This window comes from Drosophila busckii, chromosome 2L (assembly GCF_011750605.1).
Source record: "Drosophila busckii strain San Diego stock center, stock number 13000-0081.31 chromosome 2L, ASM1175060v1, whole genome shotgun sequence".
NCBI classification, from domain to species: Eukaryota; Metazoa; Arthropoda; class Insecta; order Diptera; family Drosophilidae; genus Drosophila; species Drosophila busckii.
Window position 1 is genome coordinate 12,254,709 of NC_046604.1, and position 24,429 is coordinate 12,279,137.

Below are 24,429 nucleotides of genomic sequence, written 5' to 3' on the forward strand. Positions count from 1 at the left end.
TTTGTTGCATTTGCTGCTGACGAATAAACTAAATCAGAACTAAGCACAAACTAAGCATAATTATATATATATAGCTGAGTGTATATATAGTATTTAACATGTATATGGTTATATATATAAGTTATATATGTGTACATATAATAATTATCATTTTTTTAACATAAACTCGTGTGGCTCGCATTTGAGTCTCAGAAATTGTTGCGTTGCTCGAATTTGTTTACTTTGCTGCATTTGTTTAATTTATTATTATAATTTATGTGTGTGTATATAATTTAATGCTTGGCTAACGCATGTCGCTATGCATATTTATTCTTTTATGTGCTGCTGCTGCTGCTAATTGTTGTTGTTGTAATCTAAGTTGTTGTTATTGCTGCGGCGTCTTTAGCAGCAGAATATCTTTCTTACGCGTGCGACTGCCGCTGGCATTGAGACGCTGATAGAAATAGTTGCGTCCGAATTGACGTTGCAGCTTGTAGAACTTGCCCGCTAGGAACTTTGTTATGCTCTGCACATAGTCGGTCACATCCTCCTGATCCTCCAGCAGGTGTATGGAGATGATGTTGATTTTCAGCTTGTCAAATGGCAACGTTTGCAGTATCTAGAAAAAGAGAAATACAGCATTAGCGAAAAGATCTTTCAAGCAATATAATATAAAATATAATATAAATTAATATATATAATAAATTAATGAGCAAAAGAAGAAGTTTTAATTTATAGTAGACAGAATATAAACTTTCTGCTTAATAAAGATTAAAATACAGAACTGAAAGCTTGCAAACTAAATGACAATTAATGTTCAATTAACAAGTTGAACAAGTTCTTTAAACAATTTTTAAGTTAATAAAATAAATTCTGAAGTGTAAGTGCAATTTTCAAACATTTTCTTAAGCTTACTACACAATTATTTAAAACTTTTCACTTATGGCTCAAAGTACAGAGATGCAAACTTGATTTCAAGTGTGAATTGATGAGGAATACAAATTTAAAATAAATTTTATACTAAGACAAGTTGCACAAGATGTTTAAACAATTTACAATTTACTGAATTAAATACATATTTCGATACAAAATTTAAGTTGAAATGCAAGCAAAGCATTGACTATGTTAAAAATGTTTTCAAAGGCACTTCAAGCGTATTTACTAATTTTAAACATTTTAAAGTTACAGCTAAACTATTTAAGCCTTTTTACATATTCTATGCAGCTCTTGTCTTTAAATTTATAACAAGATTGCGCAAAGCTTTGCAGTTCCTTTGCTGGCGCATTGTTTATTACCTCCAGCTCATGCCCCTGGACGCCCAGACTGAGCAAATCGTATTGAGTGCGCTCACATGCCAGCATGATCGTGTAGAGCGGAAAGCACTTGACGCGTGAATTGAACCACGAGGTCTCCTCATCGTGCAGACTGTTGATGCGCACATCCTCGTTGTGTATGGTAATCTGCAATAGAAACAACAATAGATTGAATTGAATTTCTTATATAATCAACTGATTGCGCTTACCTCTTTGGGATAGGGATTGGGTGAGACGCAGGCGTGCACCAGCTGCAGGCGCTGCCGTTGCGCAAATTGTTTACGCAACGCGAAATACCAACGTGGCTCCGGCTCTATGAGTATCCCATTCCAGTTGAGCTGCTCGTTCAGCCAGGGCGCTGTAATGAGATGCGCCAGCGGACCGCTCAGCGATTGTATGACGGCTCCATTCAGCTTTCCACCCACTAAATCGGACACATAGTGGGCCAGCTGATCGGCCATGCTGTTGATTTGTCTGTGTGGCGGGCTACTGCCGCTGCTATTGCCCGTGCCGGCGGGCGTGGCAGCTCCAGCTGTTTTCCCCGTAGAACTGGCGACGCTAACAGCGCCTTTGGCCATATACATGGTATACTTGCGCATATGGATTTCGCGCAGGAATGCAATGAGTGCGGGATCATCTTGGGCCACGCTGTTCAGCTCGTAATCGCGCGACATGTTTAAACGGAATTGCTGATGCCGGATTTCTGCAAAAAAAAAAAAAAAACACAAAGAGCAAACATATATATTAATTTAGCATATAGTAGTAGTTACTGTTGTTGCAGTTGCTTAATTGCTAAGATTTAATTAAAACTTGTTGCACCACTGGACGCTGAGTGGAAGTTGGCGTGTGCTAGTTCAACTTGGTAACGCATCGTTGGCCAATTGAAGCAGCAGCAGCAGGCGCAAACGGCAACAGAACTGATTTGCATTGTTTAATTGAGGAGCCAAGGGTACTACACACTAGAGTTTGAATGAACAACATTTTAGTTGGTTCAAAAAATCTTTAATATTTTAATTTGCATTCGCTCAAATCAAATTGTAGCATGAGCTGAGCTTAGAGCGAATAGCTTCAAATTTATCGTTTGCTTTGATTGATTTACTTCGTATTAATTTCAATTTAAGCAATTTTCAATTCAATAATTTCTATTGATTTTCAATTTGTTACTTAGCTTAATAAAAATTCAAATATTTATGCATTTTTCAATTCAATAAAGTTACGTCAATCTATTGCTATGTCTCATAATCAATTCTAAGCTCTTTTTCTCACTGAGTTGACTGCCAATTTGCATAATCTTCATCATAAAGTTAGCAAAATATTAGCGAAACTTTCGTTAATTATTTCATGCCCTGACGCTTGGCCATAAGTCTCGACGCTTACGCTTAGTGTCGCTTTGTGTCTCTGGGGTGAAAGTGAAAAGTGCGAGGTCTCAAATCGAAGGTTAACAAGCTTTGAAAAAAAAGAAAACACAAGCGACGACCTCACCTGGGCTCAAATGAGCCTTGAAACTATGCCATCCAGTGCGGTCGTTTGCCAGGTAGGCCCATAAAATATAATGAGCGCACGGCCTTTGATATTTAGAGCTCATGTACCCAACGCCTACCGCCCCCCTCCCCACTCTATGCCAATTTGCTCATGAGCTCATATGTACACTAAGTATATAGAGCGTAGTATAAAAACGTCAAATGATTTGTTGTAGCTTTATTTGCTTTTCACACTTTCCTTGCGCCAATTTCCACTTTTTGTTTCGTCGGCACACACACAAAATAAAAAACAAGCGCAAAATGCTCGTAAAAAAAACGAGTGCTCAAAGAAATTAAAATATAAAATAAGTTGAAGTGCATGTAGTTGTGGCAAGTTGTCCAAGTGGGCGTGTCCAGTCAGTCAGTCGAGTCTGTTTGATGGGCATGTCGTGTCAAATGTTGAGGTTAGGTACGCTATGGCATGAAGCAAAGTCGTAAGTTCAGTTCCAAAGCAAGTACTTGACTAAAATTTAAACATATAATAGGCTGAGCTACAAAATAGAGTGATACAACAAAATTCTTTACAAAAAGTGAGGTTAGGCACGCTATGGCATGGAACAGTACTGAGCACTAAGCAAATAGTGTATAGTAATTAAGTTAAAGACAATATTAAACACTTTAGCTAACAAATAATTCAGAGCACAGCAAAATTCTGCAATAAATATTGAGGTTAGGTACGCTATGGCATGAAACAAAGTCGTAAGTTCAGTTCCAAAGCTAGTACTTAACTAAAATATAAACATATAATAGGCTGAGCTACAAAATAGAGTGATACAACAAAATTCTTTACAAAAAGTGAGGTTAGGCACGCTATGGCATGGAACACTACAAATAGTGAATGATAATTGAGTTAAAGACAATATTAAAACACTTTAGCTAACAAATAGTTCAAAGCGCAGCTTTAAATTAAAGTCAAACAGCAAAATTCTGCAATAAATATTGAGGCTAGGTACGCTATGGCATGAAACAAAGTCGTAAGTTCAGTTCCAAAGCAAGTACTTGACTAAAATATAAACATATAATAGGCTGAGCTACAAAATAGAGTAATACAACAAAATTCTTTAACAAAAAGTGAGGTTAGGCACGATATGGCATGGAACACTACAAATAGTGAATGCTAATTGAGTTAAAGACAATATTAAAACACTTTAGCTAACAAATAGTTCAGAGCGCAGCTATAAAATAAAGTCAAACAGCAAAATTCTTCTATAAACATTGAGGTTAGGTACGCTATGGCATGAAAGTGACTACGAAGTGAAAAGTACTTGTCTAAAATATGATAATAAAAGACTAGAGCTTACATCTATAACTGAAATGAAATAAAACAAGCTGTTGCTACAACAAAAAGTGAGGTTAGGTACGTTATGGCGTGAAGCACAGTCGTAATTTAGAGTTATAATAACTCTATAAGTCTATAACTGACAAATAATTCAGAGCATAGTTACAAAACAGAGTGATACAACGAAATACTTAAACAAAAAGTGAGGTTAAACACGCTATATGGCTGAAAATGTAATTCTAAACAAATAGTGATATGCGATTGTCTAAAAAAATTAATATAACTAACATATAGCTCAAAGTTTAGCTACAAAATGAAATGAAACAAGCTGTTTTATTGATTGCAGACTATTGAGGTTAGGTACACAGTGGCATGAAACAGACTTTTACGCTGTTGGTCTTTCAATTTGTTTGGCTCATTATCGTGTGCACCACGTGCTGTAATTTCTCGACTTAGATCAACCTACATAGATTACTGTCGACAGTTTGAGTGGCGGCGCTTTAAGCGCATTTAGGCCAATAAATCAACTCTCTTGGCTATGCATACGCTAGTGTCTGCCCATTTAAACGTTATCAAATACACAATTTTACATGGTAACAAGCCATTTTGGTTATAGTCACCGAAAAACGAGCAATTACACGACGACTCAACAAAGTATGTAAAGAAATCAATAACAAAACCAAACACAGGCAATAGCAATAGCAATAGAGAGAGAGAGAGAGAGAGAGCAGAGCTGGCAAACTAAAGAAAGAAGGGAGTAGTGCACACGCAATCGAATCCCAAAGCAGGGAGTCTAAACGTTATTTCCTTTTCATATGCATTGTACATAAATAAATTTCTTTTTGTTTAGTTAAGCCTACTTTTATGTCAGTTTGCATAAAACTTTTACTGCTGCGCGCTCGATTGTAAATGCATAAAAAAAGTTTCGGCCTGGCGCTTTTGTTAAGTTATTGAATAGGGCGTGGTTGGAAGGCAGTGGCCTACCCCTAACTGTTTGCCCTGCAGCTCTGAGCTGCAGTCTTTAGCTGCTTTAAGTTGCTGCCGCCGCTTAACCGCAATTAATTGTGAACTTCGTAATTATATTTTTTTGCTTGCGCTCATTTGTCTTGCCACCACCCTGGCTTGCCACATGCCCCTGCTTACTTTTTTGGCAAATTAGAACTGTCAGCATTTTGACACCGCTTTCATTATTTCATTGCAGCAGTTGGATTTACATATGCTCATATATTTAACGTACAGGCAGCTGCAAATTTGCAATTGCCAGCACATGCTTCTTAAATTAAATTGTTGCAAGCAAAAGTTGTTGCACTTTCTTTTTATACAACTCAAACTAATGCCATTTTTTTTTTTAATATTCTATTGTTTAGTTTTCTTTTTGGCGCAACTTTTTATAGTTGAGACCCTAAAATGTTCAACAATAGCAAATTTATAACAACAATTGCCTTAAAAAGCGCACAAAACATTTTTTGTAGCTTTTTGGCAAATTAGCTTAACAGTTATGGCGCGTAATTAAAATAGTTATGTGTTTCGTTTCCGCTAACAAAATTCAAATGCTTTAAATTTCAATTTTCTCGCTGTGTATTTTGCTTTTTAAGCAAGCAGCTGAGTTTGCAATCAAAGGCTGCGTGACTTGTGCAGCAATTTTCCGCAATTGTTGGGAGTAGAACACACACGACGCTGAAGACAGCAGCAGCAGCAGCAGCAACATCAAAAAATTGCGCAATTGCTCAAGTGAAACGAGGGTTGCAAAACCTGAAACCCAAATGCGGGCCCGGCTTTGTGCCACGTTCCAAAAGGGCAGAGGGGTGTGGGTGAGGGGCAGACGCCACATGCTGGGATAATGCGCTTTGAGCTTTTGAGCCGCTCGCTGCGCTTTGGCCAAAGCAAAAACAGCGGGCGGTTTGCTGATCTTAGATATAGAAAGAGAGAGAGAGAGAGAGAGAGAGAGAGAGAGAGCGCGGACGCTTAGCGGGGGTGAAAAAATTATGAATCACAAGCCGTTGACATCCGGTGAACCACACAAGGGGGCGGGTTTTAGTTTTGAATTATTGTCTGCAAATTGTTTAGGAGCGCGGGCGAGGGAGGGCGAGTGAACTGTCACTGCTTAACGGGAATTAAGTCATTAGTCTGTTTAGTAGGGAATTAAATGTGCGCTCTCTCTCTCTCTCGCACTCTGTAAATTTCAATTACGCGCCGCAATTTGCAAATTGTCAGCCTGGGCCGCCCGCCTGGCGTGTGTAATCAGCATAAGTGTGAAGATAATGACAGCTTAACATGATTAATGCCACACGCCGTTGCATGCCCCTAGCACCAGCACTCAAAATATTACAAATCGGGCTTGCCACAGTTAGAATTGTCAACAAGGTTGCATGCACCACAATCACTGTCAATCAATAAATATAACAATCAATTGCATGACTGTCTAACTAAATGTACTACGCACTCAATTCCATAGATAAGATTGAGGGATAAGATTAGAGAGAGTGCAGCGCATTCTTTTGCAATGAAATCGAATTTCCAAGAAAGTGAATCGGGGACATCGTAGTCATAATTGAAGTGCAGTTAAGTAATTAAAGAGCTTGCAACATTAAAGACAATAACATAAAAATGTAAAAAATCAATATTATAAATAACCAACAATTTATGTAAATAAGCGACTTAAATTAATGTATAAAGAAAAATATAAACATGAAAAATTAATACCATAAAAAATAAATAAAATGTAGTGAAATAAATACGTTAATAACTTAACTGAAAGCAATTAAATAAACATAAAAAATATTCTTTTTTGTTTATTTTAATTAAACAGCAAGAAGTGTGATATAAATAAAAAAATATTAATAAATACTAAAGATATTTTTTTGGCTTAAGTTGAAATGTTAAAATTATGGAAATTAATTTATGTGATAAATAACAATATGTTAATAAAGAAAAAGCAAAGGTTATCAAAAATTATTATTAAAAATTTAAATGAGTTTTTTTATTATATATTTTTTATTTACACATAATTTATTTACACTATGTGTAGTTTTTATTTATTTTATTATTCTTGCTTATCTATAGAATAATTCCTTATTTTTTTTTTCTCTTCATAAATTATAGCCTGTATTAAATTAATGTTTTGCTTTAAATTTATATAAATTTATCTAATATTTATATTTTATACTTTTCGATACTTTTCGTGTTTCTTCATAATTTATAGCCTGTAATAAATTAATGTTTTGCTCGCAAACCTTTTGGCACCCAGACTAATAAACTGCATAAATTAATAAGCATAAACATATTACAATATATCGGATTATCTAGTATATATCTTTACAGCTTGCGAGCCAAGGCAAAGCAGACACAAACATAAGTTTAATAAACAATTCGAACTATAAACAGCTAAAAATGCATTTCAATATTTCAGCAAGCAAATGAAATGCGTTTAATAATTAAAAGTTGTAAGCACAAAAAGCTTATGCAATACACTTTATAAGTCCAAGGTAAGTTATATTGATAAAAATTGTTGCGCTTACTCATTATGCATTGCATAAGAGCGAGAGCGCAAGACAGAGAGTGAGAGAGAGAGACAGCTGATAAGCAAGGTGTTTCAATTGGAGCGTCAATGTTGTTTCTACTTTCCATTGAGAGCTTCACACTGATGAGTTCACACATTTGTTTGAGACTCAGACGTGACATTTACAACAAGTTTGGGGATTGAGAAATGTTGTAACAACAAGAAGCGCGTAGGCAAGCATTAAAAAAAAAAAAAAAAATTCTTAGCGCTGGAATTCTTTTTTTTTTAATGCTGTAAAGTCATGGCCGAGTTTTTGGTAGAATTTGTCAGTTTTAATAAGCGGCATGATTTTAAGAAAAACAAATTCTGGATTTGATATTCTTGGAATGTGTTTATGCCTTTTGTGGCACACACACTGTGCTACGTGCCACATGCAGCTAATTTATGCAACACGCTAAGCGCATTGATATCATTAATATATGGTTTATATAAAGACATATATGAAACCTAATAGTCTCATCAATAAACTATAAAATGCAGTCGCAGTCGCTCGGCCACGCCCAAAACTTTTGTTAAAACCAAGTCAAGTCAATGGAGCCAAACCCTGTCTAGTCAACGTGGCGACGTTTAGCTCAGGCCAAAAAGGAAATGCACAACAGCGTACAAAAATATAAATTTAAACTAGGATACACTTGGCGAAATCAGCGGACTGACAAACAGACAATTTGGCACTCTTGCTGTTCTTCTTAGGCCTCTACAATTTGCATATATTCCAGTGCTAAAAACAAAGAACATTGCGGCGCTGCGGAAGCAAAGGAAACAACCACAGAAATTGACAGCACTTGAGTGGAATTTTAAAATGCATTTCATTTCCCAAGCACAGCGCACAGTGGTCACAAATAATCATAATAATTATAATAAATAAGCAAAGCTCAATATAATCAAATTAAAACGAACAAAAGGCAGCAGAGAATATAAACAAATTAAACGTAAAAACAACAACGATGCTATAGAAATACAAAAGTAAAGTTGTTATAAAAAAATAATTTGTTTCGATATTTATAAAATCAAACTAAAATTTGATGCCGAGTCTAGAAAAAATACATTTATATTTATTTATATAAAACCTGAGTTTTAAAAACTTAAATAAAATATAAAATTTTTTTATTTTTTAGCGCATCAAAAAAATTAAGTTGCGTCTAAAAAAATATTCATTTAAAGAAAACTTATTTTGTAATATTTTTAGCAAAAAAAAAAAACTTTCAAACTTATAAAATCAATTTTAAAGTTTAGAAAAAATTTTATTTTCTATGCTATAAATATATTTTATTTTTTATATTTTGTGATAAATATAAAGCAAAAAATTGTCTTTACCGCTTTCACAGCTGTGTAGCTAAATATCGAAGCTTTTAGCTCATTTACCAAATTGCTTAACTTAATTTGTTGCTTTGTTTACTAGAGTTTGGACACACTGTGCCTGGGCTGGCGGCATTAGTGCTGAAGCTGTTATACTGCTACTTGCACTCACAATGGTCTGTCATTGATTTTTGTTGTTTCTTTATATTTTTTTTGGGTCTTTCTCCAGACGACAGCAGGCGTACATTAAAGTTTGTGTGTGTGTGTGTAGCATGACTCAGCAACGACAACGATCCATCAAGCACATCCACCACAAAAAGTACTTAGCAAAATATAAAATGCAAAAGCTGAAAATTTCGCAATCCGCTTTCATTGAGGCAAACTAGCCGGAGCGAGCTACAAATTAAGCGAATTTATATTGTTTCTAGCAAATTAAAAGAAATTTACACAAAAGCCCACGATCTCAGTAATTTGTATGCATGAGACATAGACGCAGTCGCTAGCGTAGTCGCAGTTGCTAGTTTAGTATTTCTTAATCAACGTACAGGGTCTCTGACTCATATGGCTGGATAAATGAACTAACAAGGTTTCCATTCCGAGAGTAAGTGATGATTACTAAAACTTGTCGTTGGATCAATTAAGGCAAGGCTACTTTCTTAATTAAAGCTGCTAAATTCTTAGAATTTCCTGCCGCGACAACAAGCACAGAGCATTAGATTTAGATTAGTGAGGAAAATAGAAAAATTAAGCAAACGAGTACATTTTTTTTTAAGAATTTTGTAGAGAACAAATATGTTTAATAAATTTTATAGCAAAGTGAAATTTTTTTCTCATTAAATTGAGTAGCAAACTGAAACTTTTAGCTTAGTAATTTTGAAATTTAGAAATTTTTTTTAAGAATTTTGTAGAGAACAAATATCTTTAATAAATGAGAACTGAAACTTTTAGCTTAGAAATTTTTTTTTTAAATTTTGTTGAGAACAGAATTTTTTTTTAATTATTTTATAGCCAAGTGAAATTTCCTTTTGAATAATTGACTCATTAACTGAAACTTTTAGCTTAGTAATTTTTAAATTTAGTAAGTAATTTTTAAGAATATTGTAGAGAACAGAAATTTTTCTAATAATTTATAAGTTTCTTTTGAATAATTGTGCAGCAAACTGAAACTTTTAGCTTAATAATTTTGCATTTGCTATTAAATTTAGTAGCAAACTGAAATTTGCTTGCTACTAAATTTTCTAACACATTTCTTGACGCTATTTTTATTTGACTGCCAAGTTGCAGCTTTACTTTAAGTTGCTGACACTGCTGCTCGGTTTGGTTGCATGCAACCAACAACAGCAAATGGCAAATTAGAAATTCCTTTGGCGTTGGCAGTGCGGCAGTCTTTGTGGCATGGCAGGCACGTGTCTCTTTGCAACTGACAGCAGCTGTTGCCAGGCAAATAATAAAGTTCTTGTTGTTGTTGCTGTTGACAGGAAGCGCCACTGCGCCAACAAAAATTGTATTTAAAAAAAAAAGATATCTATGACAGAAGCTGCGCTAACAAGCCCAAAACTAAGTCATGCTTAGATAGAGAGAGGGAAGGGGGAAGGGCGAAAACTAATCTGAAAAGTGTGCCCCAGGAAAGGACAACAGGCGGCAGCCAAAGCAAACACAGCCTACATCCGGTGGCAACAACAACAACAACAACAACAAAATTTGAGTAGAGCGCCTCCAAAAAAAAAAGAGAAAAAAATTATAAGCATATGCATATAAAAAATAAACGACAACTACAGACATATGTCAAAGATATCAAATTTTTATAAGCATAAGCGCAATAAAATGACTGAAGAATATTTATGAGCGAAAGTATCAAGTTTAAAGTTAATAAAAATAAACTGAGAGCAACAGTCACAAGCTCTATTTATATTTTATATAAAAACTTCTTTGACAAATTTGAAAAATAATTATAAAAATAATATATTTGCTTTTTATTCAAGAGATTCTGATAATATTTTAGTTGATTTGCTATTTCATTAATTTGTAATTTATAAATCAAAGCTAATTTTAGTTTTAGCTTAACTTTGAACATTTAATTTAATTTAATAGCACAAATATATTTGCAAAATTTATGCGCATTTTCTGCGAAATTTTATAAATAATGCTAATTTGTTTATTACTCGCTTATCAACACTTTGATGTCTAAATTACTCGCATAAATTCTAAGTTTTCCTAAGAAACAAAAAACTATTTTTGTTTGACAAATAAATAAATTTTAATAAACATAGTTGAGAATTTATGCAAATTTTCCAAGAAATTCTAAAAATATTGCTGTTCTATTCTTATCAAGACTTTGTTTATTTATATTTCAAACAGTTTGTTGAATAGTTTTAAAGATTTTCTAAGAAATAAAGTTTTAAAAATGTTTGCGCGTTTCCTAAGTTTGTCGCTATATTTTTGCATTGTTTTAATTACTAACAAAACTTTATTATTTTTTTTTATATTCACTCACCTGTCGTATCCATGTAGACAATCAAGGTGGCAAAGACCAATGCAAACGACAGCAGGCACATTGCAATGGGCAATAGTTGGCGATACGGCGAGGGCGTGTGGCGCGGATCGAGTTTCTTGCTCTTGGTTGAGTTGGAGCCACAAGAAGCGGACGCAGCGGCTGCCACAACCGCCGCCGCTGCTGACGTCGTGACATGATGGTGGTGATGATGATGCTGTGAGGATTGCTGATGTGTTGTTGTTGCTGCTGCTGCTGCTGTTGCTGGTAACGTTGGCTGCTTCGAGTGCGAGCAACAGTGATGACGATGATGTTGGTGATGATGATGATGATGGCTTTGCTTCAATTGCAGCTGCTGCGGCAGTCGCGTGGGCGTCGAAAGCGGCGAGGAGACTGTGCTGGCTGAAGCGGAGCTAACAACGCTGCTTAGATCGCTCATTGAGCCACCACCACCGCCACCCCCTCGATCGAGTAACTGTCTGTGGCGCTTGTGGCGCAGTTGCACATGATCTGTCTCATCGTAGCCATTGTCTTTGGTTTGCTGCTGTTGCTGTTGCTGCCGCTCTGTATTGGGCCGGCCAAAGTTAACACTGTCCACATCATCGCAGTCAATGTCATCATCATCATCCACTGCAGCCAAATTAGTTCGCTCCGGCTGCGTTTTCTTTGCATCCTCAGCCAATCTCACTGCACTGCTTGTTGCTGCTGCTGCTGCTGCTGCTGTTGGTGTTGCTGGTGTGGGTATTGCTGTTGCTGACGCTTTGGCTGCCACTACGGCTGCCGCATGTGCCGCACAGCTTCTCATCGTATATTTCTTGGGCGTATTCTTTCGCCTGCTGCTCGACATTGTTGTTGCTGCTGCTGCTGCTGTCGTTGTTGTTGCTGTTGCTGCTGCCAGCTGCTCAGCGGCCAGCGCTGGATGCGCCGAGTACACTTGCTTGGACATCCTGGCTGCTCTGTCTTTGTTGTTGTCTCTGCTTTGAGTCTCTGCTGCTGTTGCTGCTTCTTCTAAGCTTAAGCAATTCAACTGTTGGTTGCTCCTGCTGCTGCTGCTGCTGCTGCTGCTGTTGCTAACGCCGCGTCTGCTGCTGCATCCTGGCGACCACGACTGCAATATGAAAACAGATATGCAAAAGAGAATCCAATTAGTTTTTTAGTTCAGTGTGCGTGCAAATATTACAAATGTTCAATAAGTTTGCAGAAATGAGTCTAAGGAATACCCTTTAGTTTATAAGTATATATAATATATATATATATTATTATATTATGCATTATTTAATCTCTGGCTATGAAATTATTATACAAATATATTTTACTAATATAACAAAAATTATATGCAATATGTTTTATTTATTCTGAATATTTGCATTGTTGCTTATATTTATTTTTTAAAAATATATTGCATATAATTTTTAGCATATTAGTAGCATATTTTTTTATAATAATTTGCTATTTATAATTATTAAATACTTTTTTATTTATTTGTAAAATTACTTAACTACTCAATTTAATAAAAAAAAATAAACATAAATACAACAAATAATACAAAATTATTATTAAAAATATGCAATAATTATTTATACATTATTTTGATTCATTATAAATTCATTATAATTTGTAAATTAATTTACTTTTTAATTTCCATTTGCCTATTTCATTAATTCCAACATTTTATTCATTTTCTAATTTTTTTCATACATTTTCAGCAATTATAAATCTTTGATTTTTAATAAATTTTTAATTTTAATTCCAACATTTTATTCATTTTCTAATTTCTTTTAAAATTTGCAGCAATTATAAATCTTTGATTTCGTTGGCCATTATACAGCTATTAAGTAGTTAATAAACAACCCCAAGCGATTCTAATGCTTAGGGTATGAGAACTAATTTCATAAAGTGCATTGAACCGCAACCACGACTGAAGTGCCTGCCAGAGCCTGCGACTGGACCAGGGCCCAGCATCCTTCAAGAATGCGCTCGTATCGCGTCTGGGCTCTGTTTCGTTAATCTTTTGTGCGCTGTCTGGGGCTGCTGTCTGAACTCATTTGCTGTTTTATGAATAGGCAAAAATACATTCCAGAAAAACGGAAAAAAAAAAACGAAAATAAATAAAAACGAGAAGCAGCAGGCAGAAGAAACTCAAAAATTCAAACACAAGAGGCACAAGAGCAAAAGTCGCTGGGGCACGAAAAGAAATTGAATACAAAAACTGCACCACCTGTCAAAAATCGAGCAGACGGAGGCACCACCGAAAGCCAACAGAAGTTCAAGACATTTAAGTGCTGCGCAGAGCGAGAGAGAGAGCGCAAGTGAGTGAAAGAGAGAGAGAGAGAGCTGCAGCGTTTGCTTAAGAATATCAACAACAACAATAACAATGCGCGCGGTATTTTGTGAACCAAATTAAAAAAGACACACAGAGCGGCAAGCGAGAGAGAGAGAGAGAGAGCGCGCTAGAGAGCGAGAGAGACAGCAACATGCATTGCAGCGAGGCATGAGAATTATAAATGGAAAAACTTCAGCGGCAAGAGGGAAAAGGCGTGTGGCAAGTTGAAGGTGGAGTAACAGCGGCAGTTGTTGCCACTACACACACACAAACAAACACACAAACACACACACACACACACATATGTGTGAACGTTGCTGCGCCTGCGCAACAGTTCAAGCGAGTTAGCTATACAAAAGCGAGAACGAGCGAGCAGCAGAGCAGACAAGAAAATATAAAAAAAAAAAAAAAATCGAGTTCCATCAACTGCTGTGTGGCAAGCAGCAGCAGCAGCAGATGTTTTTCCAATGTTTTTGGGCGGCTGTTGCTGCTTGGTTTCTATTCTGCTGCTGCTGCTGCTGTACTTGGCTCGCTTTTTGCTTTATGAACCATAACGTCTTGAGGCTTTAGGTTTGGCTAAGGGCAAGGCTGCTGACCAACCGACCAACCAACCATCATTGCCTGCTTGCAACAGAGTCAACAAAAAAAAAAACACCCACACACACAAGCAACGCATGTATTTCGCCTTGATTTGCTGGAATTTATTGAAACAATATCCAGACTGCAAACCTGTGATTAAATGCAGCCCTGGCCAAGCGCATTTAATGATACTCTACTCTTCTCTTCTTCTTATACATTCTTCTGCTCTCAATATAAATGATATATGATTCCTGGAATTCGCTTGCGATTAGCGCAATTTGCTACTCCAGGCTCAGCTAAGCGTAAATTAAAAAATTTCTGATAACTAAACAACATCAAAGCTAAGCAGCCAAATTTTTTAAAATATTGATTTATTTGCTTTTTATTTTTATGTAGTTTTATTATTTTTATTCCATTTATTTATTTTGTTTAATATTTATTTAGTTTTTATTCTTGACTTTTCATTTTTCTTTATTCTAATTTATTTTATTAATTTTTATGATTTTATTCTATTTATTTTTAAATCTAAAAATTTAGTATTATTGATTTATTTGCTTTAGTATTTTTATTTTAATGTAGTTTTATTATTTTTATGCTATTTATTTATTTTGTTTAATATTTATTTAGTTTTTATTCTTGACTTTTAATTTTTTTTTATTTGATATCTTTGTATTCTATTTATTTTAAAATTTAAAAATTGTGTATTATTTATTTAATTTTCTCTGCAACTGCACATTAAAAATAAAGCCCCAAACTTGGCGTTTATTAATTTATCGCTCCCACAATTGCTAACCAAAATTTTTAATGAACTCCAGCAAGATCAATAGACTCCAACACTTTCACAATTTTCAACTTAAGCGGCTGCCAAAAAATGAACAATTGTTTAGCTTGATTTTTATGTGTTTTTAATGCAATTAATTGGATTATGCTTGAAAGTAATTTTCACATAATAAATTGCATTTGCACAATTACAATTGTAATTTAAATTTTATGTGTGTTTTGCTTTTGTTTTGTTTTTTGGACTTTAACGCGTTTTAAATTTATTTGACGCTTTGATTTGATGCAGAGCTTAAAAGCGTTTAAACGAAAGATATTTATGTGGCGGCTGTGGCTCGAAAAGTATCTCATGGCTACTAATTGAGATGCGTTGATTTACGATCGTGTCGCTGTGGCGAAGGCATTAAAACGATCGATTAAAAAAGCGAGGGGAGATATTCTCTCACTCCAAATGTATCGCAGTGTGTGTGTGTGTATATAAATACGATTAGCTGTAGTTTTTTTTTATCTTTCTGTATTTTCTTTTTTTCTTGTGTGTGTGTGTGTGTGTGGCGTCGCTTTCATTGATGTTTTTTGTTTTCTTCTTGGTCTGCGCGCTGTCTGTCGCTGGTGACAGTGGCGCCAAACTCACAATAATGTGATTCAAGTGGAAGTCGACTTAAAATAAACTGAATTTCATCTGATCTAACTTGAATTAAAAACAAAATTTAAATTTAGAAAAACTATAAATATGAAACAAGAAAAAATATATGATGAAAATTCAAAAACTGTTTAATTAAATATTAGTTAAAATAAATTTAAAATAAAAACTTGCACTTTTTTGTATTTAAAATGAACTAAATGCATCTTTTTTATAATCAAAAATTAATTTTGATTATATTGAATAATTGAATAATAATTATATGAATAATTCTAAGCCTTCCTAAATTTTTTGTTTACTTTTATTCCTAAACATAGCTTTAACTGCTTTTGCACATTAGTTATATCACAAAAATGTACAACAATTTAAAGATAAATTTGCTGCATTTAGTTGGTGCAACATATTTTGCGCGCTGGATTCTAAGAATTTTGTCTTGGCAAAAACACAAACAAACAAACCAACAAAAAAAAAAAAAAGAATAAACAATCAGCGTAGGGTTAGAAAGAGAGCGATGAGGGCAGGGGCAGTGAATTTACTGAAAGGCGTCAAGGGGAGGCTTGCAACATGGTGAAGAGGCAGTCAACATACCACAACAATGTTTTGCGGTTAATGATCGTGCGACGAGCTACATTTCAAATGTAAGAAGTTAAAAAAAAAATGGAATAACAACAACAATAGCAAGCAGCAGCAGCAGCAGCAGAGAGCGAGAACGGCACAAGACATTTTGATAAACATTTACAAAACGCACTGAAGCAGAAACCTTGCAAGCCAGCCCAACAGTTGTTGTTGTGGAGTTTTAGCCAAGAACCAAGAAAGATGATGACAGGCAAGGCCCAAAGCAAGCAGCCAAGTCAAGAGAAAAACTGTAGAGTATGCTACGCTTTTAACCATATGGTTTATTTATACAACAACAGCCAAGCACAATAACCAACAGTGGTAACAACAAAGTGGCAGACAATAAAAATGCAATTCTGTCTAAAGCAACAACAATTGCGTCGAGTGTAGTGTAGAAAGAAAAAAAAACCTACAACGTTGCTTTGGAATTCAGCAGCCACATTTTCTACACTTGCTTGTTGTTCAGTTCAGGCAACAAGCGCACAAGGCGGTCAAAACTCTGTGGCTGATGTTGTTGGCTGATACTACCACAAAAGTTAACCTGGCTAGAGCCACTCGTCTGCCATAGTAGCCGCGGTTTAGCAGTTACCACTAAAGCGAGAGTCGTTTAAACTTTAAATCAAATTGAACATTTTTATTGTTTAGCAAGCTGTTTTTAAATTAATTTTAAATTTAAATTAAGTTCAAATTAGTTTAGAATTTAGCTATAGTATGGCTAGTAGCAATTGTTTAATTTTTTGTTGTTTTTATCAATGTAGAATAAGCAATAAATTCAGCAGAAGAATTAGAAATTGACTAAGGCAACATTTTTTCAAAACTAGAATCTAGAAATCCTAATCCTAAAATAATGTTACGATTTGTAGACTCAATTTATGCGAATTTAATAAAAACAGCAATTGCTTTAAAACAAATGTTTATAATAAAAGCGCTCATAATAAAATTTAAAAACTTTGAGTTGAGTCTTAAGCCAAATAAAAATTATTTAGAATTTTTGCAGCCAGACTACACCACAAACTTCTCGAACAGCCCTCTGCTTGCCAAGCGAGCACTCTAACTACTGTAACCACTAAAAAGCTGTTGAAATTTAGCAATTGTCGAAATTGTTTAATAAAATGTTGGCACTTGTGTTTAAAAACCCACAACAAGAACACCCCCAAAAAACAAAAGAGAAAGAGAGGGAGAGCGACGAACTACAAAGAGACAGCGCTAATGAAAAAATTGCAACCATAAGTCAAGTCAAGTCAAGTTAAGGTTAGGTAGGCATTTTGGTTAATTTATTGGCAAGAGACCAAAAAAAAACAAAATTAAAATGAGAAACGTGTAGAATGTGTAGCATATGCTGCAGTTTAGGGCAGTGAGAAATTGCCCCAGGGCTGGACAGCAGGTTAACGCTGTGTGGTCGCCGCCTTCAGTTGCTGCTTGGAACGCTTCTCTTGAGGCGTCTGTATCTTTATCTAGGCTTGTTTATCAACGTTGCTGTTTAATTGTTTGTGCGTCGTCGTCGCCAGTTTTATTTTTTTTATTGTTGTCGAGTGCAAAAACAGTTATATCAGCAAGTATTTTAAATTAGCGCAACAGAAGAATTATGTAGGGAATCTAGAGTAAAGCCACGCCCCCCTACCTAAGCTGTCTACGTTGCTATTTTATTGCTGTTGCATGTTGGCAATTTATAACCGCCAAAACTTAAAAAAAAACAGCAGCGGGGAGTCTTTTAGCATAGAGCAATAGCCTGGCAGTTGGCGTAGTCCCAGTCCCAGTTCCAGTTCCAAGTCTCAACAGCTGGCGTGTGCCAAAAAATAAAAAAATGCATTCCAAGCTTAAGTTACGCTTTAGCTGCTTTTCCTGCGCCTTGTTGCCATGGCAATATTTTTATTTTTTGTATATAGCCATGCGACATTTTTGTTGTTACGCTGATTTGCCATTTTGTTGCTTAAAATAAAATAACTCAACTTCCTAGGCTGGCAGTTTGCTTATCTTAATGAGAACTTGACGTGTTTGCATGCCAAACTCTCTGGCTACGGCTTGAAGCGCTGCGGATGGCTAAATTTATGGCTATTTGTGGGTGGGGTGGGCGTCAATAAAAAGGCATTGCCACTTTGCAAATTGCCTCATAAACTTTTTAGCCTGCAATATGACGCACTAGCTGGTTTATAGTTTCATATTGCAAAACATTGCTAAACTTGGCTAAAACAAGCGTTGCCAAATATTTAGAATTAAACTATGGTTAGCACAAAAACGTTATTTCATTTAAAAGTATGTTTAGTATAATTTATTTAGCATAAGATTTAATATTTAAAAGATTAGATATTTGAGATTAGAATATTTAGTATAAAACTATGGACTGTCGCAAGGCGTTTATTAATTTATAAGGTGTTTAGTATAATTTAATTAGCATAAACATGTGCAAAAGTGAAAAGCGTGAAAAAATGAAACTACAAAATTTCTACACTTAAAAAAATGATAGCAAGCTAGCTGAATTTTAAGCAAAAAATAATAAATTCAATTAATTAATTATAATTTATATAGCACAAAAAAGTAAAACTGCAAAATCAATTTGCTGAAATTTTTTTAAGCATTTCAGCTGCATATTTTTATATGGCAGCTAATTTGATAAGAAGTTATACAACTTCTCTATGAGTAAAACAATTTAATTAAATCACACACACACACACACAAATATAAGTACATACTGCTTATATACAAAGTAATGATGCACACACAGATTGTTTGAATGATTGCAGTGCGCGTAACTCAATTTCCATGAAAACAGAAGAACGTTATATTAATTTTACCACCCAGCAGCAACAATAACAACAACAAGAGCATAAATCACGTAGCATTGACGTGACTGCACATAGAACAAGCAAAAGCTCAATGAAGCTGCGCACACACACATAGAAATAGCAAACGAGTGTGTGTGTGCGTGTGTGTGTGAGCAAGAGACGTGTAATGAGCAACACGCACAAAATGCATAGAAATGGAAATGGAAATGGATCAAGAGCAGCCGCAGCAGCTAAAAGAAATGCAACAGAATAATAGCGACAGCGCTGCCCGCAGCGACGCTAGCAGCAGCAGCAGGTCAAGCAGGTACAAAATGCAACAAGCAAGGCAAACGTACATATGCTCAACTGATTAGAAAGAGTGCACACACATGCACACACACACACGCACACGCACACAGCTGCACTCGCTTGCTATGTTGAAAACATAAACAATCTTTGATGGCTGTGTTTTTATATCTGCGGCGCTGCTTGCTGTTCATGTGTGCATGACGAATGCGAGAGAGCGCGCGCAAAAGAGAGTGCGCAAGAGAGAGAGAGAGAGCGCGCGTGAGCATTATACTTAGTACACTTAATCAGGCTTCAGGGGATTTGCCGACAAACGCAGACAGGCTCAATTTATCAGCGTACGAGCGTGTAAGAGAGAGCGAAAGAATTGGCTACAAAATAGACAAATTTCACTGTTATTGTTGTTGTGCATTTGCTGCTCGGCAGACTCTCGAAAAATCTTTTCTTCTTCACAATTTAGTTGCCCGTTTTGCCGCTGATAAGCAGCAGCAGCCTCGACGCTGATGCCGACGTCGCTGCCGCCATCGCCTTATGCGTGCGGGCGTTTCCATTTAGGCAGGTGAAAAATGAAAATTGAGATTATGAGACTCGTGTGCTCAAACACATGTTGTTGCTTTTAAAATATAATATTCTTGAAAAAAAAAACGGAAGACATTCTTATACGCTTCAATGAGCGCACTCAAGTGGAAATTTTTAAGGATGCAGCAGCACGTTCAGGCTGCGCTGTTGCCAAACTTCAGCATGACTTGTAGTTTTCTTTCAATACAAAATCTGCTGCTCAAATTGCGTTTCTCGTTAGGAAATTTGATGAATAGCTGTCGAAAGTGTGAAGTGCGGCAACAGCGCTAAGCGAAAAATAAACAGCTGTTGCTTCTAGTCTGATGTTTATCTGTTGCTTAAATGATCAGCGCACAAATCTTTAAAATTCAGTTCAAAGCGTTGCGCGCCTAATACTCAAAGTCATGCTAAACTCAGACCAATTATAAACTCAGTTTAAAAAATCATTTTATCATCACTTCATAAATAAATTTCAATTAAAAATTTTCTATTTTATTAGCACCCTCAACAAACTGTACTTCTTCCTTACGTTATTGGCTGCGCGCCATTTTGTTTTTTTTTTTTTCAGAAGCTCACACTCATAACTCCTGCATAGCTGTTAACGCAGGCAACAGCAAATGGCAATAAATGTCAGTCAAAGTGCAAGCGAAGTCAACAAAGTTTGTTGTCAGTGCTGCGCTGTCAATAAATCGAAATATAAACTCAATTTATAAAATTGAAATTGAAGGGGGGTTAAACGACTCGCTGGCGCACCTGCGCTTAATACGAGATCGAAGGTTCGAGCTTCTGGTTTATGTGTCTGAGCTCATCCGTTTAACTTCTTGGGGTTAAAACACAACGAAATCAGTGAATGAGCCCAAAGGGTTGTGGAACATTTTGGCAATGGAACACACAAGGTGTGTGACCTTTTTTTTTTTTTGCGTTGCGTTGTTGCGTGGTCTTTGGCTTTGGCTTGACGTGTGCGAAGCATTAAGCTAAATAACAGAGGCAACAACAAAACGACCACAAAAATAATTAAATAACAAAATACAAGTCATGAGACTGCGAAATTTTCGCATAAAATGTCTGAGAAAAAAGTAAAACGGTTATTGTACCGATTACAAAAGAGCCTGGGGACAGAGGCAGTAAAAACCCCACAGCAATCAAAAAAAAAAGATGGTTAAGACATTTTGGGCAAATACCCTGTTAAGTTGAGTTGAGTTTTGTTGTGGTTTAAAAATTAAATAAGTTAGAAGGCTTTAGATATAACGAAATTTAAATTGACATTTAAATGCAAAGTTTAGCTATAATTAGTTACTTATAATCTGCTTAAATATTATAATGAAATTCCCTCTAACAACTGAAAAGATATAACAAATTTAATTTTTGATTTTGTTCAAATCAGAATTTGACATACAATATAATACTAAATATATTCAATTTTTATTTTAAAGCCACAAAATTATTTAAGTTTGTTCTTTTGACTATTTTGCTGCTTAGAAAATAAATCATAAAATATAAATTATAAAAAATATATGAAATTATATTTTTAAAAATTAAAAACGACTCAGCCTATTTATCAAATATTTAAAAATATTAAAGCGCATTTTCTTAGCTGTTCATCGTTTTAGTTTTCTTCTTTTTTTTTTGATTTATTGCGGCACGTGCGTCTTGAAGTTGCGCTTCAAAGTTGAATGTGGCGTGGGCGTAATTAGTGGTTAGTCAACATATATATGCATATATATAGTAGAGTAGACATTGTATAGTTAGTTAATATGCAGTTTGGCTTAGTCTGCGCGTGTCTGCCACCGGGCGGCACCTTAAATTGCCAAAAATAAAAAATAAAGAAAAAGAAGTAAAGCAAGTTTATGCCTTTTTGGGTATAACAATTGTTGTGGCATGCCACACACACTAAAATTTTGAGAGCGCATTGAACCCGCAAGTCTGCTCTGCTCCTGTCTGTCTGTCTGTCTGTCTATGTGGTGCAGAGTGTAGCCAAGCGGCGCATGTGCAGCGGCTTGTTGCAGGAAGAGACCAACACAAATTACACCGCAACAGCAGCAGCAGCAACAATCAAGCTCCAGGTGTGACAACAAATGATTTGAGGCAACAACTTGCCATCAGCCCATGACACATTTTTTTGTTTTACTTTTTGTTTCTGGAGCGCAACAATTAAATTCTACCCTAAACTAATTGAAAGCGCAGGTAAAAAAAAACAAAGTGTCGTCTGTTTATTTTAATTGATTCACAACTGTACTAACGGCAAAAAAAAATGCTTTAACAATTTAACTGTCAGTTTCTGCACACTCATTGTCATAAAATTGTTTACACACTTTAGCTATTTTACTTAATTTATTTAACCACCACCCACCAAAGCCACAAACTCTTTTGCTAAAGTTCTTTGGCTGTCAAAACTTTTGCTTCCTCTTTCTTTGCTTTACACACCTTTAACTTTAGCTCTCTTTTGTTATTGTTATTTTTGTTTTGCTGTAAACCGTACAACTTCTTTGGCTTTTGTGTTTTTTGAGAAGTTTTGTGGTCTAGGCAGACAGTGAAGTAAGTCAGAAAAAAAAAAACTTGTAACCACAAAAAGTTTGTATTTCAAAGGCAAACCCAAACTATAACAACAACAACAGCAGCAATAATAATAACAATGTTGTTGGCTTTTTCTTTTACTACAACTTCTTCTGACATATCATTTCGTTTTGGGCTTTTTGGATTTTTTTTTATAATTATGGGAATTATTTTTGTGGTTTTTGTTCAACTTCAATGCGGCTTAAACTGAAACAGTTTTTTTCTTATCTTGAGAAAAATTTTAAAACCAGTTTTGAGCGCACTAATCGATGAAAACGCATTTTTTCACAGCATTTAAGAAAAAGTTTAATAAACAACATTTTGCATAACAAAATTGTGAAAGAAAAAAAATTAAGGCTAAGCTGAAAAATTATTTTAATAAATTAATTACATTTTATTTTTTTAAAGCAAAATGTTATGTCAAAATTAATTTTTTAATATGCAATCAACATTTGTAACTGTAATTTTCAGATATATTATTTTTTTACAGTTTTGTAGGCCAATATATTTAAAAAGAATTCATTCTTTTAATAGTTTTTATAGTTCCAAAGTCAATTCCAAGCAGTTTGTCACATGGAAATTTATAAAAGCACAACAATTTATTTAATTTGTCGACAATTTAACATTTCATTCATTGACGAAATTACAATCGCTCTACTTAAGAAAATCATTTGACCATAAAGAGCGCTGACTAAGATTTAAAAACAAAACCAACACCTTGTTATGACAAACGCCCAGTCAATGGCAATCGACGGACTGTGGGTGGCTGGATATACACACACACACACAGTCATTGAATTACTCACAATACTATTCATGCAGTTTATACAGTTGGAAGTGCCAATATTTACACTACATAACATATTGATGGACATATTCAGCATGTTTGCCTAATTTCGTTGTATTTCTTTAACTTTTTCTTATGTGTACGCGTTTCTTTACGGTTCTATTTATTGCTATTTATAACTGGCATACTAATTTGTAATTTGTTTAATGATTCACTTAACGCACAGCACACACTCAATACTGTGGGAATTTATAGAGAAGAAAGAAAAAAATAACTTAGATAAGTTTGTAAGGTATGCGATTGTTGACCTTAGACATTAGCCCAAGTGAGTGCCACACACTCAGCCCAAAAGCAAACTGTGTTGATAAGATATAGATAGATAGTCATTATTGCCCAGTTATATGTAAGTCCATAAATATTTGTGTGTCACAAATAAATGCTTAACGCTTTATTAACTGCGGGCGCTATTCATAAAAAAGGCACAAAGATAGTTTGAATTGAAATAGTGTAAGAAATTAAATTAAAAACACATTTTAAATACAATAATTTGCAGCCTACACTTATTATTAGTTTTAGTATATTTTGCATATTTAAAAATTTGTGTGCTCACTAAAAAATGTTTATGTAAATTTCTGTTGCAAAATTAGCAAACTTATTTATCGAATTTAGTTATTCATAATTTTGTCATGACGTCACACAAGTTCGACAACGAAATGTAAACAGAAGTAAATCAATTTCAAATACACTCATTTCTATGAAACTTATTGCTCACTCCAAATCCGTATCCAAATCCATTCATGCGCTCGTGTGTGGCAAATCATGCCACAACAAGTGGCGCCTACAAAAATATTAAAAAGCTAAATAAATCTACACATAATTCTCTATTAACGAGGCCATTTATAAGAATTTATTGCATTTTGAGAAGTTGTCTAGTCGCAGCCAAAAAGAAAATTCGCAAGAAAATTACGCACGCATGGCAACCGACAAAAAATTAAAAGAAAATAAAATAAAATTTCAAGTGGGAAAGTTTATTTCGGTTGCAAATTTATGGCCATTGTTAGCTGTTTGTTGATTGCAATCATGCAAATTAAT

At 35.0% G+C, this 24,429-nt stretch overlaps 1 protein-coding gene across 1 annotated transcript; it reads right to left on the minus strand.

The window, feature by feature from the left end:
• Window positions 1-300: 300 nt before the first annotated feature.
• LOC108598016 (protein Star) lies at window positions 301-12,453 on the minus strand. The gene is made up of 4 exons (XM_017984634.2): window positions 11,441-12,453; window positions 1,502-1,995; window positions 1,275-1,439; window positions 301-598 (listed from the first exon to the last, which is right to left on the minus strand). Exons 1-4 carry the CDS (start codon window positions 12,381-12,383, stop codon window positions 365-367), a joined length of 1,836 nt encoding a protein of 611 aa, XP_017840123.1. The 5' UTR covers window positions 12,384-12,453; the 3' UTR covers window positions 301-364.
• Window positions 12,454-24,429: the final 11,976 nt, after the last annotated feature.